The sequence below is a fragment of the Ambystoma mexicanum genome, chromosome 12, assembly GCF_040938575.1.
Source record: "Ambystoma mexicanum isolate Mex_15411 chromosome 12, UKY_AmexF1_1, whole genome shotgun sequence".
NCBI classification, from domain to species: domain Eukaryota; kingdom Metazoa; phylum Chordata; class Amphibia; order Caudata; family Ambystomatidae; genus Ambystoma; species Ambystoma mexicanum.
Window position 1 is genome coordinate 286,557,758 of NC_090936.1, and position 19,464 is coordinate 286,577,221.

A 19,464-nucleotide genomic window follows, 5' to 3' on the forward strand; every position below is an offset into this window, starting at 1 on the left:
GGTTGGCCTAGGGACACACGTTAGGCTGTGCTGCAAGGAGACGTGATAGGCTTAAGGTGGGTGGGTGCTAGGCCAGCAAGCAGTGGCGGGGGACATGTAACCTGCTAAGTTGTGCTTTCTCGTGTGAGTATTAGCCGATAATTCAGACTCCCTGATTGTAGAATGCTCTGGCCCCAGCATTTTTCAAGCTGGGGTCTGCCAGCATCATATACGCGGTACCAGATAATAATGTCCCCATACATAATGTCGCCAGGAAAAGCCATTGGCAACATTATATATATGGTGACATTATGTATGGGGACGGGTTGCGGGGATGTCCCCTGCTCCCCTTGCAAAAAAAAAAATAATAATTAAGGGGTTGCAGGGGTGTCTCCCCCGCATGTTCAATGTAATAATGTCTTGCAAAAAACTGCAATTTTTTGGTCAGGAGACATTTTTGCGGGGACATTATTGCATGGAACCATATACGCTGCTCGGAGTCGAGGTGGTTATGGTGATGCATTCTTACACCTCATCCTTCTTACTTCAATACATTGAGTACCAATACGTTAGGCAATACTAATAGATCATTTACCTTCGGTTTCTCATCTCATGTGTGCACACCTGTCAGCAAATTAGGATAACTTTACAGGCTCGAAGAAAGGTTTTAGCCAGGTAAAGTTAGGTCAGTGTTACCCATATCAGCCATTAATGTGCTGGCTTGGTAACTGTTGCACCATGGCTCACATGCAATAATAATGTCAACTGGGGACATCATATGCCACCATTTGTTATACGGTCAAGTCACATAACACCTTTTTAAAAGGATCACCAGTATTCGTCTTGCAAGACATTCGCTTTCTTTTTCAATGTGGAGCGTATAACTGTGGTAGTGGCAGGCTGCCATGATTATAACATAGCTTCTGTTCAAAGGCCTGTATGGTTCAATGACAAGGTTTCTGCAGATTGTGCAAATATTGCCATGATTCAAACACTGGTTCATTTTTGTGAATATAACTTAAGTAGGCCAGCTTTGCTCTAATTCTCACTTTCAAGGCATGAGCATGGGGAACAGGGTACTCCGATAAAGACCACTGTCTGTCTAACGGGCAGATGCTAGAGTTGCCAAGAAGGGGGGGGCGCTACTAGCCACATGGTGCTGTGAACATGGGTGGCTTAAGGGCGCGTCCTCTAGTCAACCAAACCATGCCCATGCTGGAGGCTGTGGATCATCATATTGCCTCCTTAAAAGATGAAAGCCCTTCAATGGTCCGTGATAGTATTCATAGACAGATCTATTATGATGCCAGTTGTCAATCCAAAGTGACCCTCAGTAACCCTAATAAGCCCAAGACCCTTGAAGTTACAATGGAGACTGTCCTTAGTGTCACATGTGCTGCCGTGTGGCAACCAGAGAAGCAATGGTCTGCTTATTTGAGCCATTGTTCTCATTGTTTTAAATCACTGCAGGATTGTGCAGATAGGGAAGACCCAAGAAGGGTGGTGCAGTGTCTGCTTCCACACCAAAATGATCCTGCCCATATGTCCTATATGAACATGGTGATCCACAATGGAAACAGCTCAGTTCGCTGAGACAAGGGAGCAGAACAAATGCACTGTAAGCATTCAAATTACCACCTAGAAACCAGAAGTAGCCAATCCCAAAGCCCAAACAGAATTACCCAACATAGTGGGAGACCTCCTTGAGGGCCGGGTTTGGGATGGGGCAAGCTGAAAGAGAGGGTGGCGTCCTGGCTTTCTTTGGTTTAAGGCTAGCTCCAATGTGACAACAACTACAGAAGAATCATCAGGTTCAGGGGGGTCTTGAGGCCTATGAGTAGACGTCATCTCCGCACTCGGCTAACTGCACAAGAAAATCGACAAGGAGACAACAAACACCAGCAACTTTGCTTACAAACTGAAACTGGAAGATGGTAAGAGACATTTATCTTAGAAATATTTACGTTTTATTTAGACACTGATCGCTTACCCCAACACAGATAATTTTGTTATGTAAAAATTGCCAGCAAGAATCACACCTGGGCCTAATGAGAAGTGAAATAACGTTTGCTTTGCACTTTCTTGAACCATCCATATAGAGACTAATTCATATTTTGTTCATCACTATCCTGACCCATGATTGTGTAACTTTTATGTACATTCTGGTTCCCAAGAGAATATTTTGGTTTGCCCTTATTAAAATATACAACAATGCAGACCTGTTGAGAAACATACTCCACGGCCAGATTATCCTTGCATGCTTCGTAACAGTACACAACTGACAGAGCTGTGACTTGTTTTATATTTTTTCAATAAAAGCTCTTCGACTGTGCAGAAGTAAGATACGCGTACATGCCCAGTGTAAAGATAACATTTAGGAGGATATTGTTTGCTTCGAGAGACAAAGAAATCAAAACAGCAGTTGGCACAATGAATAACTTATTGAAGGGGTGGAGGATGGAAATCTAGATAGCGACCAACCTAGGGTGAGCTTCAATCTTCTGTTCTTCAAGGCCTTCTGATCATTAACTGGCAAGTGCCACACTCTACGCTGTGCGCTTCACTAGCCACCCGAGACACATTCTGTACGGATCAGTGATCGACATCTTCGAATCACAGTCCTCAGATCTCTTGAAACCGGTTTTCAGCATAGACATTGTGACAAAGTCACCAAAAAATCAAAAGGTTTGACATGTGTCGAAGAAAAGGGTTTTCACTGAGGCCAGTCGAACCTTTCTGCATGCTGTGCGTGCAGAAAACTGGAACTGAGGTAACAGAGTACTGTGTGTGCTATATATACTATCATAAACATCATGTCCGGACGCAGGAATGGTAACAGTCAAGGGACATCAACAGTGATGATGTACCCCCCCCCCCCCGCTATCGAAAATAAGCAGGATACAAAAATATCTTATCTAAGATAACGAATCTGTGGGAGGAGAAAATCCATTACAAATATAAGATTTTTGCAAAATTAACATTAATCCCAGCCTAGTCTGATATAGGGCCTCATCACGACCCAGGCGGTAAGTTACCGCCTGGGCCGTGACTTTACCACCATGGCGTAAACTATGTTTACGCCATGGTGGTTGGCGGACTTCCCGCCCCATTCGGACCTTGGCGGGGCGGTAAGTCCCCAATCCCCATTTACCCTTCCCCATTCCCATTTTTGCCCCATAGGGCATAATGGGAGTGGGGAAGGCGTTAATTACGCCACCGTAAATTACGGTGGCGTAATTAACTCCATGGTCCCTTAGCGCCATGGATTTTAACACCTGCTAAAAGCAGGTGTTAAATTCGCCATGGCGCTAAGGGACCTCATACTCAGGCGGTAAGGGTCGGCGCTGTTTACGGCGCCGTAAACCCCTTACCGCCTGGGTCGTGATGAGGCCCATAGTGTTAAAGTGTCCCAAACCAAATAGCTAATTTGTCAGTTTAAGAAATGAAGTAATGATGGAGATTTCGCATGAGGTCTCTATTGTTATGAAATCTAGTGTACAATGTCTGTATTATTTCTCTTATTTCCTCAGTATATTAATGTATACAGCTAGTTGGCCCTGTTCATTGGTGGTAAGAAATTACTAGTTTATAAAAATGGAAAAGCAAGCATGTGCTAAACTGTGAATATTGTACAGAAATATCATATGAACATCAAAAATTTAGTATACATAACATAGAATGAGTGAACAGGAAGCCATTTTGAGAAGGCAATAGATGCCTTTTCTCGATTAACTCACGGTGGGCCTGATTCACAGAAGTGTTGTATAATGGTGCAATCCCATAGGAAAACACTATGCGGCTCAGGCTCTGCCACTTTTAATTCTTTGAAATGAATGCTCAGTGGAACTAGACAACAAATGAAGTCTGTGCTGTCTCGAAGGTGGACATCTTTAACCCATTTTAATGTTCTCGGGATTGATATAAACATCTTTGGAAAATATATTCACATATTTAACTGCCATGTGTTACATTCCCTTGATCTCCTCTTGACTTCCAGGCAAATACATACATCATCTCTGGAAAGGGCGAGCTATGATGTGAAGCAGGGTACAGATTTGTGCCTGCGGTAAATGGTTCTGAGCAAGCTACTCAAACGAGAAAGGGGCGTGGAATACTTATGACCATGTTCTGTGGTCTAGCTAGGCACAATTACTGATAATATTGCCCAATGGAAAGAATCTACAGCTATCAAGAGAGGAGGGAAGAATTCCAGCACTGTTGTCCGAAACATGTTATTTGGGATGCTTGTCGTCTCGTGCAGAAGGGATGTGACCAAGTAGTTTGTACTGGACTGCCTCTTTGGGGGTGGGAACAAGCCTGATTTGCAAACGGTCTTTCCTCTTTTGTAATGGCTTGGCAGGCAAAGGTCAATGGCCTGGGGGGTTGCCCAGATCAACACCAGGGGTCAAGATGAATTCTAAACCTTTCAGTCATCATCTTTTTTCTGTTTTACTGTAGTCACTCTGAGTGGGATGGATATGCCCAGACATGGGTCCTGTGCCTGCTGGGACTTGAGACCCAAGCTGCTCATCACTGAACAGGCCCAACAAGGCCAAAACATGTTTGAGGATGCTTGTGGTCTTATGCAGAAGGGAGGTGAACAAGCAGTTCGGGCTGGACTGCCCCTTTTAGGGTGGGACAAAGCCAGATTTTCATAGGGAGCTTCACCTTTTGTAATGGCCTGGCAGTAGAAGAATGATGGTCTGGAGAATTGCCCACAGCAATGCCAGAGGTTAAGAGTAATTGTAAACCTTCCAGCCATCACCTCTTTTGTTTTGCGGGATACAACAGAGCCAGCCAAACGATATGCCCATTAACCAGTTATAAGCTCAAGGGAAGTTAAACCTTGATATTTTCAGAGCTACTTCTCCTTGCCGCTGTCATGGTTTATTTACTTAGAATGCACCTGTATTAGCCTATAGCATGGTTTAATTTCCTGTATGCTAATAGGCACTTTTACTCACATTTCTGCAGAATACCTACTCTTGTGCTATTTATTTGGGTATTTGCATTTTCACTGGTGTTCACATTGATCACTCTCCTAAGAAAGAGTCTATTAGACCGCAGTTTCCCACTGATGAAGCAAAAGACAGTCTCCACCTTCAACCTCTCGAAGGTGCAAACACGATTAGCAGTAAGATGTTTTTTGTAAAAAGAAGCCGCAGCTGATCCAGTCTCTATTTTCGGTACACGGTTCTTTGATTCAATTCTACCATTTATCTATGCTTTGAGTTGTCTTTACTAATGTTATATCAACCTTTCACAAGGTGCCAACTACACTCTTTAGATGCAGATCGTGTTTATACTAGTTTGAACAAAGACTAACTACAATGGTGTCTCAGGGAACACATCTCTCACTGAACAGTCTTGTGGCAACTGGCCTCATGGTAAGGAAATGCCTGCATCCACTTGCACAGACTTGCACCCTGTTTTATAACTTCTGCAGATGGTAGGTTTTTTTTTGTAATTGTAATTGGTTATTTATAATGCACTTAAGCACGGACCTGGGGATCGAACCTGTGTTGCTCCACATCGTCTTGCTTCCAAGGAAAGCACGTTGCCCCTGAGCTATCCTCCCGAGACAAGGTTTAAGACTTGATGCTGAGAACTTGCTTACATTAGCCATCTTCACTAGGAGCTAATATTGAACTATCAGCAGGGCAACACATTTCTATTCTGTGAAAAGGCACCTAATTGGATCAAAGTTCACCCATACTTCCAGTTGAGCTTTTGGTGAGTGATCAGAGAAGGACTTAATGCTATTTTCCTTTTTCTCAAGACAATTTGCTTCTAACTGGCAACTTAATCGTCACGTTACAGAATACGACACTTGACAACCATGGTCATGATCTTTGTTTCGACTACTTCTTTAAAGCACAATATGTTTGATAGGCATGAGTCTTTCCATTGATTTCTCAGTTTGGGCCTTCACTAAAAGAGGGAGTCGAATGTCATCTTGGACCACCTCAAAGCCATCTGCTATCAGATTGTGTAGGATGGCCGTTATGTCATTATTTATCCTAGGCAACAGCTTGCAGACCTGCCTGACACCTTTCTTTGTGATGAATCGATTTGCTTTGTGCCATGCACCCCAAAATCGTACAGCACTTTCGTTGATGGTGAACATGATCATCAGGAGTTAGTTGATGCCCTGTTCATCTTGTGACCAGTTTTTAAAAAATATTTTATGCTATTCTTTAAAGCAAGGACATAGCAAGAGTGCATCAGAGCGCTGTACAGAGTGTGGATAGCCAGCAATTAGGCTGGCATCTTTTAACTGTAGCACAGTACTGTGAGGGCTGTGAATCGGTATGTTCATCCATTGGAATTAGTGCACTGGAATTCGATGGAGTATCTAGTGGAACCTTTGCTGACTAATTCAATCACTTGCCAGGCAGACCCAACTATCATCCCTGTTAAGAGTGAAATATTTCTTTGACATTAGGGGAAGTCAAAAGCACTGCCAAGTGTTGAAATGTTGTGGGCAGAGAGGACAATTTTAGGAGCAATGCACAAACAAAATGTACTTGATTTCTAGTTGGTCCACCAGAAGGACTCTTTCTGTAAATTTGTTTAAGATCAGTTGACTTAAATGATAGTGCTTTTGGCTCGTAAAGATAGGTGCATGATCTTCGTAAGAAAAGTGATCCAAAGGTCTGTAATCATTTTAAACAAACCAACAATGTTTCAATATGATCGCTGTTAAACCTTTGCGTGCTTAGCCCAGTGTGAAGTCCCCATGGGGAAACTGGGTCCCTTGGTGTTGGTGTAATTACTAGAGTGTTGCCTGCTTACAGAGAGCAGATCTTGGATAGTTTATGGCGCATGCCTCTGCACTCACTGCATAGATCTGAGAGAGTGGATTGCCCTGTAGACTAGCATGAATGCTTGGCTTGGGCTATATTCCGTGTACCCCAGAGCAGCAACATCCATCTGGTCAATTTTGTGTTTAAGTTCCATCCACAATGGAACTCCCTTTTAACCGCTGCCTCAGTATCTGGAGATGGGGACCCTTCCGAGAAATCGATCAGCTGAGCGTAAGAGATGTGTACTTTGACTGGAATCCAGTGGAGATTAATATGTGTATTATGGTAATACAGAAGGTAAATTCGTCTTAGTCACACACGCACACACATCTTTCACAGACTTTCATTTAAGAAAAACAAAACAAAAAAACAGCTGTGGACGTGCCATGCTTATCAGTTTGTCTAACTGCACATTGTCGCAGCAACGAGGACCAGGTATTGCAGGTGATATTTCAGAAATGCAAACATCCAGGAAAGATTTCTGATGATTAGAAATGCAGGGGTAAGTATATCATGGAGAATAATGCTATCAGCTCTACACAACAGGATGTCATGCTCACCTCAACAGTTTCTGTTGTGTTATTTACACCTGCGTTACTTCCAAGTTGTTGAACGATTCCAGAAATGCAGAGTGGTCCAGCAAATCCTAACAAGTCAGCCAAGTAGCGGAACGTACTACTGAGCAGGATGGGTCTGCCGAAAGCCCTGTACATTGCCAGCCATATGGACGGATTCCGGTCTGGCTGATCCGCCACCTTTTTCTACAAAGGAAAAGAAAGAGTTACATTTATTGTGTCTCACAAATCATATTGCATCAATATCTAGTCTGCAGATGATAAAACAAGCATTGCAAAGCCAACACGTTTGGCTTTTCTATAGCTAGGCATGTCCCTCATAACATTACACATGTTTTATGTTACAATTGTCTACAACTCCTTCGAATGAAATTAGCAAAGTGCTACAACTAATCTTTACATTTTCTATACAAAAGAAAAGCACATAGAACCCCACCCTCCTTGAATCATTTTCAATAGATAAGGTAAATCAAAGAGTAAAGGATTGACTTTGTATATGTTTTGAACTATCCAGAGATCAATAAATCGGAGTCAGCAGAGAGAAGGCGTACATACATTGGTGTAGTAAAGTATATTCTGAGACAGAGACATACTCTTTCTACCCCAGATTATTTTCAGATAAATTCAGGTAATTTTGGATTACTTCACATTGCGCTGATTTACTGCAGACTACCTCAAGTATTTCAGATTACTACAGATTACTTTCAGGTAATTTCAGATTACATCAATTTGCTACCAGATTGCTTCAAATTACTTTCTTATTTGGATTAGCTCAGATGACTTCAGATTTCTTGATTTTATTTTGGATTACTTTAGAATAATTTTAAATGAATTCAAAATAGTTTTTAAATATTTCAGATTAATGCAGGCCATTTCATATTACTTTTAATGTACTTTAATTACTTCAGATTTGTTCCGGATTACTTTGGGAATATTTTAGATTCTTTGTGGTTTCTTTTTGATTACTTCAGATGACTTGAGATCACATCAAGTGATTTTGGACTACATGTCGCTAAATAACTGCATTACATTTGGATTACTTTGGATTGATTCACATTACTTTGCATTATATTGCACTGCTTCAGTTGACTTCAAATTACCTATTTTAACATGCATAATTCACTGAATCATCATTGCTTGAATCAGTAAATCTGGGATAACCATTAATATCACTAAAGTGCAATGTAAACTCAGCAATGCCGATTTTCTAAAATATTCAAATTCTTATAGACATGAGGAAAACATAGCTAACCAAAGAAACAGGTAAGCAATGTGCCCTTCATCATGTATATTTCTGTTGAAAGAAAATTTAAATTAATTCATAATGATACAACAAACTAAGTACTTTAATCCAGGATTGGGATGCTCTTTTGGTTATAAAATATGTGGCTGAAAGGCACACTTGGTTAAGAGGCTTTTATAACACAGAGAATTATGTAATAGCTGTAATTTAACCATTGCATTTCAGACATCTTCTGTTCTAAATCGCGTTAATGTGGTGAGGATTTAGATAACACAAAGAATGCAATATAGATGCAATTAATACATTTTCTATTGCACATCTGCTTTTGCAGGCTGACATGGCCATACTAAGTCTTCTTAAAGTGACAAAGATTAAGAGAACACAGAGGATATTTCGCTGGCCATGCCACTGATGCTAGTGCTGTGTGTGCTTGCAAAAATGATGCCCACCGTTTCTAAGCTCACACATACTATTCATAATGTTTGCTTTTTTCTCACACGGGTGGCGAATACCAGTTCGATGAGCCAACACTAAACATGCATTTGTTCTACTCTCTGCTTTGGACTAACGAAACTTACTGAAAAAAAATAATGTCTTATTGTTCAATGTGTTTGTAGCTAAAAGAATGGGGCACCATCACGTTAATGCCAGCTGTTATCAATTGTGGCATGCCCTACAGGCATTGTGTTTTGTTTTGTGTGCTATACAACTGGAATCACTCACTAACCTAACCCCCCCCTCGTCCCGTGCCCCTTCTCTCACCGATGCTCCTGAGGATGTATCAGGAGAAATGACACTGCCTTTGGCATCTTTAATTGCAGTTTAGGCTATTCAATTGGTAGCAGACTAAGTATTAGGCAATGTAGCTTGCAAGGAATATATACGTATCGTATTAACAGACATTAGCCAGTAAGGTGGTTTCGCAGGTTGAGCTGCTGTGATCTGTGTGTGATCTGGAGATTGCACGTTTGAATCCCCACAAACCAGTCTTTCATCCTTCCGAGATCAATAATACATGAGTACCAAATTTGGTTGGGTGATATGTTCTCTGTACAGTGCTTTGGTGAAAGCACTATGCAAATAACAACTAATTACCTTCATTTGTATTTGCATATTGCTGCTAACAAAGGCGCAGGCAATCTAAATAACTGGCATGCGGTTTACATCTAGTGACAGAAGGAAATGGCATAGGGGATGGGGTTAGATAGATGTGAGGTAGGTGATGGGGAAGCAATGCCAAGGCATTGCAGGATACTGAATCAAAGCCCACAAACCTTCCTGCTACTTTCCACCAATAACTGCATTAAAGAGTCGGAAGGAGAGGCTGTTTAGGGGGATGTAGAATTTCACCTCTACGCTCTTAGCATGCTGTTATGACCTAATAACCATGATGTTGATAATGTTCACCTGTGCTCGAAATCTGACTCAGGTTGTGCAAAGATCACAGCATAACGAATTTGTGCACTATCTAGAATGCCCATATTTTAATTTTGCAGTCAGGGTTTCTCATTTCATTTATCCCCGAGTCATATTAAAGTGCCATTTAAAAATATATGATTACAAAGTAAAATTATGTTCGGTAGAGAATTGGTTTGACAAACAATTGGCGCTCTATCCAATGGAAAAGAGTATAAAATAACTTAAGACAAATATACAACAAGCTATTGAATGTTTGTATGGTGCATGCTGCTGCTACTTAGTGCCATAAAGTAAGTAGTCTGGTATCCCAGTAAATTCTGGTATCCCATTACATATGATTGTATTGGGATAACATCTATTTTCCTAGAAGGCTGAGGAAACATATCAATTGGAAGTGCAGGTTAAAAACATTGGAATAAATAGCCTAAACACTGACAAGCCTTTCCTTGTGACACAAATATAAGAATTGCAGCACAGTGATGACAATTGATTTTTGTGACTTCCATGCACTGTGTTGGTTAACAAATATGAGTACATTCTGCCATCTGGGTCCCTCCATTAGTCCTCACTCAGCTGCTCATCCTTCTTAAGTTGATACATATAGTATCACTCAAATGAGATGTAATAACATGATTACAGTGAATACAATTCTGCATAATACACAACTTTTATCATTGTACTATACTAATAATAATAATTATACTCCTAATAATAACGCACTTGCCACACTCTTTGATTGTTCATTGCCCTCACTGTGCTTGTGACCATCTAGTAAAGAAGATGCATGAGCCTTTGAAAGCTTATGCATTATTCCAAGTCTATATTATATTTCAGTTAGTCCAATAAAAGGCAGCAAAAGCTTCTTTATTCCATGTTTAGTAGCCTCTAAATGTTATATTGACCTTTGCTTCGTGCCATGCTTCATATTCTGTTTTGGAACTGATTATTAGTCTTTTTTAGACCTACTTTCCCAACCTGCATCAGTTTTTTTCACAAGACTTGCATAGGACTTCTTTCCTCATCATGCATTTGGGGAATTCTTTAGCCAGGCTTCGTAGGTCTCTAAGAATTCATGGGACATGTACAGTAACAAGGTGGGGCTGTTGTTGCCCTCCCTCCTCCAGTTCATTCAATATCGGCATTTGTCTTACAGTTGCTTGGAGCACTCACAAGTCTCTCCCATACAAGGTGCCTCCCCTCATCACAGACAGTGTAAATGAGGGAGGTTTATCAGGCATAGGGAGGCATCCCCTTTGGGTTCCCAAATTGCTTGGTCCAGGTTGTGGGGTAAAAAGACAGCCCCAGAGCAACAGAGATGGAGAGGTCATGCTAGGCCCTACTGTGAGAGTGAAGCTGGATAAATGTGAAGTTCCATTGAAATATTAAAGCCAGTACAAAACAGTGATTACAACGTGCGGTCTAGTGAATGAATGAGAATGGGCCTCCCTCCATTTCATTAGAATGTACAGGCACACAGCAGAAGAAAAGTGTGACTCAGAGCTGCACTATTACTAACTTTTGTCCAATGGATTCCAAAAAGACATGTGGCATTGCAGATGCTGACTTCATGTAAATGCCCACTTTGACAGATTGAAAATGGCAACAGAGCACATGGAAAGAAAAGATACATTAAAACACTGGGCATTTGGAAGCTAAAAAGGAGGAATGGTGCCTTACATTTAAGAAATAAAGCCGAATGACAAAGTGCATTCCTCAAGAATAAAGAGACCTAATTTCAGCACATAAAATGACAACATTTATAGGGGAAGGCTGTTTCATTTTTGAATAACTGAACACTGGTTTCTTATGTAACTATGGCCTATTTATGTGAAGAATATCAAGAGTGAACTTATTTCTGTTTATACAGTATATAAAGAAAGATTATATTGTGAACAACAAGCCCTGGTGCAGTACTGAAAGTTACATGTACGCAGTGGGTAAATATAATATGCCAGCCTTTCAGAATTTCAAACTGAAACTTGTTTTTCTCTCCGAGCTGAAACTTCAACCCCAAGACCTTTGGGGTTGGGTTTATCAAGGAAACAGGCTTGGAGCTTCAGTTAAAAATATAAGAAATGTTGCAAGAGAGATTGGAACTGCGGTGATACAGATAACATGACCAACAGAAATGACCTTTAAGGTCAAGTCCCCCATAAAGTGTGCATTAGCTCTGAGCAAAGACCCTTTGAAGCTCAGGAGAAGGGGGTAGAATATAAATGGGCCAGCAGATGGTCAGTCACATGTTTAAAGATAAATGAAACCTCAGAGTTGGTGGGGGCATCTGAAACTGAGGGACCCATGTGATGCATTGCCATTGATTAACATTGAATACATTTTCTCGAATAAAAAGTCCACCGTGTGTTCCGTGGGGCTCATCCTGGGTTCATTTTAAGGGGATAAAAAGCAAGTTGGGACCATGTAAAAATGACATTTTTGTGATGTACATAACTTAAGTTATGATCAAAATTATTATTCTGGCATTTTCATAAATCTGAGGAACTGGAAAATTGGTGAAGTGGTAGACAGGGAAATTGATGTTGAAAGTCTGTAGAGTCAGAGTTGGAGCTATTACCACAGTGTCAAAAATCATGAAAAATTATAGCTCTGCCAGGAAGGGAGTGCCGATATAAAATTAGTATTTTCCGACACACCATAAAATGTAGAATTAGAAAATATATATTGTTATGTAGTTATCTGAAAAATTAGCATAGCTGCCATGTTATTAGATTTTCAGAACCCAAAAAGGTAAAACTCACCTGTCATTTGTGGATGATGTATTACACCTCCTCCTTCAGCTTCCATAACCCATACCTCACAACTTCTGGTCCTATCAGCAGCCAGTGGGCATCTTGGTGGGAGGTGAAAGGATAGTGCCAGCCAATCCATACCGTGAGAATTATGATAATGTAGGAGTGTCATCAGCCCTATAAGAGGTCAATTTTTCATCAGAACAGGGCTTTTTCCACTTAATTCCTGGAGATAGTCCACTTCCGTACTCTTGCAAGGAACAACTAGCAGAGAGGCCTCAATCCTTGCTGTGGAGGCAGTGACAGGGACATCTAGAAGCTAGCAGGCACTGCCATCACAGGAGCCAGAGGGAGCCAGGATGAAGAAGAAAATCCTTGACTGAAGCCCTTGACCAGATCTGTGCTGTCCTCTGAGGAGATCTGCTGTTTTACCCTAACCAAGGCCTCCCATTTAAGTAGATATATCCCAAAGTCATCAAAAGTGTGGGGGGACTGCCAGTCTTAAGCTCCATCTCACACAGCAAATAAGGGGTGGTTCTGGGAAGACCCTTGGCACATTTTATTAAATCCAATTGAAATTAATTCCAATATAGAAAATCACCCTATCCATTTAAATTGAATTGTGTTGGGAACAGCCCGCCTTAATCCTTCCCATTAAATTGTGGGGAGGGGAGAAGCTGTGTAGATCATTAGCACATTGAATTGAAGTTAAATGAATTCATTCTTACCTTATTTTTCTTACATTTTTTCTTATAAATCTCATCAATCTAATCTCTTACCACTCCTACATCTTACAGTTCTAATTTCTCCCCTGTTACTCCTTCAAATGTTTCCCTCCTCCTGTCCAAACCTCATCCTACTGCTGCCCCCTCTGACCCATTCCCCTCCCCTCTTATATCCAAAATCTACCCTCTTCGTATTCCTTACCTCACCTCCTTCTTCAACATTTGTCTGTCATCTGCCTCCTTCTCCTCTGCCTTTAAACACGCTACTATCATCCCTATCCTGAAAACAACCCTCTGCTAATGCCCTCCTTGGCTCCAACTTTCGTCCAATCTCTCTTCTTCCATTCCTTTCTAAGCTTCTCGAACGCTTAGTCTACTCTCAGCTCTCAGCTTTTGTTTCCAATCTCTCTCTTCTCCCCCTTCTCAATCTGGATTCCGCCCTCAGCACTCCACTGAAACCGCCCTCACCTCTGTTCTCAACTCCCTCCTTATCGCTCGATACTCTAAGCTATCCTCTGTCCTCGTGTTCCTCGACCTCTCTGCTGCCTTTGATACCGTTCATCACCCCTTGGTCCTCAACACTCTTTCTTCCTTTGGTTTCAAAGGCCCTGTTCTTAACTGGTTCTCTTTCCAACTCTCTAACCGTTCTTTTGCTGTCTCTTGGGGTGGTCGTACCTCCTCTACTCTCCCTTTGGACTTTGGTGTACCCCAAGGCGCTGTACTGGGCCCTTTCCTTTTTTTCTCTTTACACTGCCTTTCTTGCCCCCATCATCTCTTCTTTCGGTATCTCTCATCATTTCTATGGTGATGACACCCAGCTCTTTCTATCTTTCCCTTCTTTCACACCTGACATCCACCACACTCTTTCATCCTGTCTCACCGCTATCAAAAACAGAATGTCATCCCACTTCCTCTCCCTCAACACTGATAAGACTGAAGTCTTAATCTTTCCCTCCACCTCGCCTCCCCCTCCTTCTCCCCCTCCTTTCATTCTCTTCCCCCCTCTAATCTCCACATCTCTGATCACCCTCGCAATCTTGGCCTCCATCTTGACTCCTCCCTTTGCTTTTCCCACCACATTTCTCTTACCTCCGGCGCCTGTCGCTACCATATCACCACTATCCGCAAAATACGTTCCTTTCTCACCCTCCATGTCACCAAATTCTTAATCTCTTCCCTCATCTTCTCTTGTCTCTTCTACTGCTCCACTCTCCTCTTTGCCCTCCCTGCTTCCCATCTTGCTCATCTGAAATCCCTCTATCACTCGGCAATCCGTACCCTTTGCCTTCTCTCTCCACATGACTCCATCTCTTCTTCGCTCTCTCATCTTTGCTGGCTTCCTTTCCACTCTCAACTTAAATTCAACTTCCTTTGTCTTGACTTTAAATCTCTTCATGATCTCGCCCCTCCCTACCTTTCCTCTCTCCTCTCATTCTACTCTCCCTCTCGCCCCCAACAATCTGCCGATCTCTTCCTTCCTACTGTTCCCCCGCCCCATTGCGCCCCTTTCCGCTTCCGATCCTTCCAGCTCTTTGTCCCCCTACACTGGAACTCTCTCCCTTTCTCAATCCGCTCTATTTCCACATACCCCTCCTTCCACTCCTCCTTGAATCTCACCTTCTCCTTTCCCCGTCCTGTTAACATCTTCTCTTCTCTCTTACTCTTCCTCTGTTCTGTTTCTCTTTTACTGTCCTAGGCAAATTGTTCTGTATATTGTTTTGATGGTTTGTCTCATGTTTTGCATTTAAGCTTCCACTTATTCCATGTATCAAGTTGTTGTAATGTAAAGCGCTTTGGAGTAAAGCGCTTTATAAATTTAAGAAATACAAATACAAATTCCCATAGAGAAAATCATGGGATGAGTGTTGTTAGAATTCAAAACTAACAAAGTTCATGCCCAGTGTTTTAGTGCTGGTATAGACTATAAAGACTTGGGTGACTGTCCTTCTGAAACCCCTGACTCCTGTGCAAAAGGGGGATCCTGAATCCCAAATGTACAGAAGGGGGGGTCCTCAATCCCAAAAGAAGTAATGGTAAAATGCTGCCATCCAAGTGAATGTGAAGTGTGCAAAAAGAATGTTCGCATTTATTCCCAGTGATTCCAATGTCAGAATGACATAGCCTTACATTTCAAGTGTAAAGGGCCTCATTACGAGTTTGGAGGTAGCCATGCCCTTAATAAGGGCATGGCTACCCCAAACTCGGGTCTGTGTTCCCTGAATGGGGAAATACCGGGCCATTCCAACCTAGGAGGGCCCGGTATTTCCCCATTTAAGGAACCCGAACCTGGTACATCCCCATTCCCATTGAGCCCCAATAGGGCTCAATGGGAATGGGGAGCATGCTAACAACGGGCCTGTTAATGACGGGCCCAATGTTGGCATGCTGGGCCGCTCACGGGACCCGCTAAGGACGTCTGGTAAAACCAGGCGTCCTGAGCGGGTCCCACGAGCGGACCTCATAATGAGGCGGTACGGGGTTAACGGTGCCAGCAGCTCTACCGGCACTGTTAACCCGATACCCCCAAGGTCGTAATGAGGCCCTATGTGTTGAAAAACGATGTTCCCATTGAGTTCTTTCTCCAATGCCTTTCTAAAAATAAAGCCAAAATGATTTTTCCATTGAGTTTCTTTCTCCAAACATTGCCTTTCTAAAAATAAAGCCAAATCAATTTCCCCATTGAGTTTCTTTCTCAAACATTGGGCCTCATTACGACCCTAGAAGTAACCATGCCGCTTTTTACAGCATGACTACCCCCATTCCGGGTACCAGGTCCGGGTTCCCTAAATGGAGAAATACCAGGCTAGTCCGATTTTGGAGGGCCCGGTATTTCCCCATTCAGGGAACCCAGACCCGGTACATCCTCATTCCCATTTCAGCCCCCATAGGGCTCAATGGGAATGGGGATGATGCTAACAACGGGCCTGTTAATGACGGGCCCATTGTTAGCATCCTGGTCCGCTCGCGGGACCCGCTAAGGACGCCAGGTTTTACCAGGCGTCCTTAGCGGGTCCCGCGAGCAGACCTCGTAATGAGGGGTAGGGGGTTAACGGGGCCAGCAGCTCTACCGACCCCGTTAACCGCCTACCGCCAGGGTCTTAATGAGGCCCATTGTCATTCTCAAAATAAAGCCAAAACGATATTTCTATTAATTGTGCATGTTTTCTATTGGTTAATTTGCAATTAAATCTGATGTAAGTTGTGATTGCATATTTCAAAATTCTACATGTGTTGTTTTAATAATGGAAAGTAAGTTGGAGTTGTGATATTGTGTAGTACCACAGCATTGGTGGTTGATGTCGGTTGCTAGTCTTGTTTGTCAAACCTTAAATAAATATATATTCTTACTTTACATCAGCCTGGTTCCTAGCTTATTAGTGGTACATAGGGTGTTTGTTGGGGTTGGTTCGAGACGGGTTGGAGGCCTCACTAAAGTTGAATCTGTATAATCGATTTGGGTGCTCGCCACATTGCTTGGGGGGAAAGGAACTCCCTGAGTTGAGTGTGACCACCTAATATAATCGCAATAAGGTTTGCAAAGCAGAGGGCCCTTCAAGCTGGAGCTTTATTGCCACAAGATGCTGGTCTTGCATTTCTGCTTGTGTCTCATGCCCCACCTGTCGCTGGCCCACTCAACATGCATCTCGCCCATTAGTGAAAAAATAAATCATGTCTTCAGCTGGATCCCTGTCACAATAATCTTCTTCAGTTTTTATCTTCCCTTCTACCATCTGGAGGGGGTGAGTGGGTCTTTCTGACTTTCCGCTTGCTCGTGGGAATTGTATCTGTGCTTGCAAGGCAAACGTCTGAGAGACCCATGCACCTGTGCCCAGGGACGTCATTTGGGGGTCGCCAGAGGTCGCAAGTGCGACCTCTGTGGTCTCCCTTGCGACCTCTGTGGTCTCCCTTGCGACCTCTAATAAAAAAATGAAAAAAAAATGTGATTCTTTTTTTTTTTTTTTTTTTTTTTTTTGGTAATGCAAGCTCCTGGATTGTGGCTCTTTAATTCTGGATTGGCTGGCTTTCTTGTTCAGGCCCCTTAAAAAAGAAGAAAAATAAGAACAGGAGTGCCACAAGTCTAACACTTGCAGCACTGACCCTAAATAAGAAAGAATAGGAATGCCAAAAAATGTGTCTTTCTGGAATTCTGTACAATAATTGCTAGACTCATAGGTTTATTTCAGGCACACTTCAGGGGGTGAGTCACTGATTTAGTCTGTTCTTAAATGCCTCAACTCAGCCTTTCATCCTTCTGAGGTCGATAAATGGGTACCAACACAGGTTGGGTGATATTGGGTGTATATTTCTTCTATGTAAAGCGCTTAAGCGTAAGTGCTATATAATAACACATCATTATCATTTGGTCATGAACGTCTGCTTGCATTCACAGTAATTTGGTAATATGGGCCCATACACACTGATCTTAACAATACATATGGCGATCCATTCTTGTATGAAATGTACATCACATTATAGTGATATCGTAACCATATTTTTCATAGTGTATAATGCTATGTGATGCCACTTCCGCTTTTGTCAAACGGTGAAAGGTCATGTTCCATCGCTTCCTGCGAAATCACTTCGGGGTGGGGTCAAATGACATCACTTCCTGTGATGTCATCAGGGGGGTCAAGGGTCATATGATGTCACTTCCGCTACCCCTGGCATTTTGGTTAAATGACGTCCCTGCCTGTGCCCCCGGATGGTAGAATGGAAGACGGAGACTGAACATAAGGATCGGACAGGGAGACAGCTGAAGACATAATTGATTTTTTCAATAATGCGCCATACAGAGGGCTGATCTTTGCTGGCTATTTCGGCTGATCCACCTACAAGAGCAGAGAGGTCAAAGGAAGTGGAAGGAGAGAAGCTCCTGGAGAATCTTTGTGCCCACTCAATATCCACGGGAACTCAATGGACAGAGGTTTCCTGGAGAAAAGACACACACTGGATCCTTTCCCTATGAGAGACAGCCCAACTGGAGTATATGAGAACCAGGGACTGGCAACAATGGCGAGCAGAGCACTAAATTCTAAAAGAAGAAATCAAGAGTGAGATTTTCACTATATCACTAGATGGGAGCTGGGCCCTATGTCTCTAGGAGTATACAGCAAGTGAGGTGGGCACTATATCCGTGTGTCTGCCAAGAAGCGAGATGGGCACTATAACCCTGAGACTGTGTTTAAAATGTCAAGATGTGACCTAGACACTATAACCCAGGGCCGTGTTTAAATTATCAAGAAGAGAGTTGGGGACTTTAACCCTGAGATTTTGTTACAACTGCACTGTTATCCTGAGATTGTGTTTTGACTTCCAAGAGGTGAGCTAGGCACAACAACCTAGAGACTGTCCAGTAGAGTGCCAGAACAATATAAACTAGAAATGTGTAAGGGAAATTAGAGAGAGAACTAGACGGAAACCAATATACAAGACACTGTGATATACTAATGTCTATCCCTTTCTTTCACCTGCTGCTTAGATGTTTTAGTCGGTACACCTCTCTTTTGCAGGTGCTTAATCACATTGTCATCCTAAAAAGTATAAAGTCTTGATTGAAACATATAATTTGTTGTCTGTTCTGTTGAACACAAACCTGTGATATTGGACTTTATTTCCCAGCATGCAGTCAATGGTAAACTCTATTTCATATACATTCTCTTCGATTAGCACTATGTACTGAACTACTTGTGCCACTGTGCATCTACACTCTCTGTGTGTCTTTGGTACTCATAACATTCAGAATGTTTGCCCACGGTAGAGAATCGCATTCCCCTTTCTTCCTGTACAGATGGATCTAGGCTTTGGTCTGGATTTCTCTTGACCATTTTCACAGTTTTGTTTTCCCTTGTTCCTCCCACTTCCTTTATGCCTGGTTGTCTCCCCTTCCTCTGTGGCTCTTCTGCCACCTTGCACTAATCTGTTGCTTATATCCCTTTCCCATGTGTCACACACGCTCACTATGTCAAAACT

The 19,464-nt window shown here is 42.4% G+C and overlaps 1 protein-coding gene across 4 annotated transcripts in view; it reads right to left on the reverse strand.

Annotated features, from left to right (window-relative positions):
• ABCC9 (ATP binding cassette subfamily C member 9) overlaps positions 1–19,464 on the reverse strand; it is a 1,387,936-nt gene that overhangs the window by 1,025,081 nt on the left and 343,391 nt on the right. For all 4 annotated transcript variants that reach the window (XM_069628445.1, XM_069628446.1, XM_069628447.1 and 1 more), the window contains exon 7: positions 7,346–7,546. In XM_069628445.1, the coding sequence (XP_069484546.1) occupies positions 7,346–7,546 (201 nt within the window). The remainder of the gene's footprint in view (positions 1–7,345; positions 7,547–19,464) is intronic.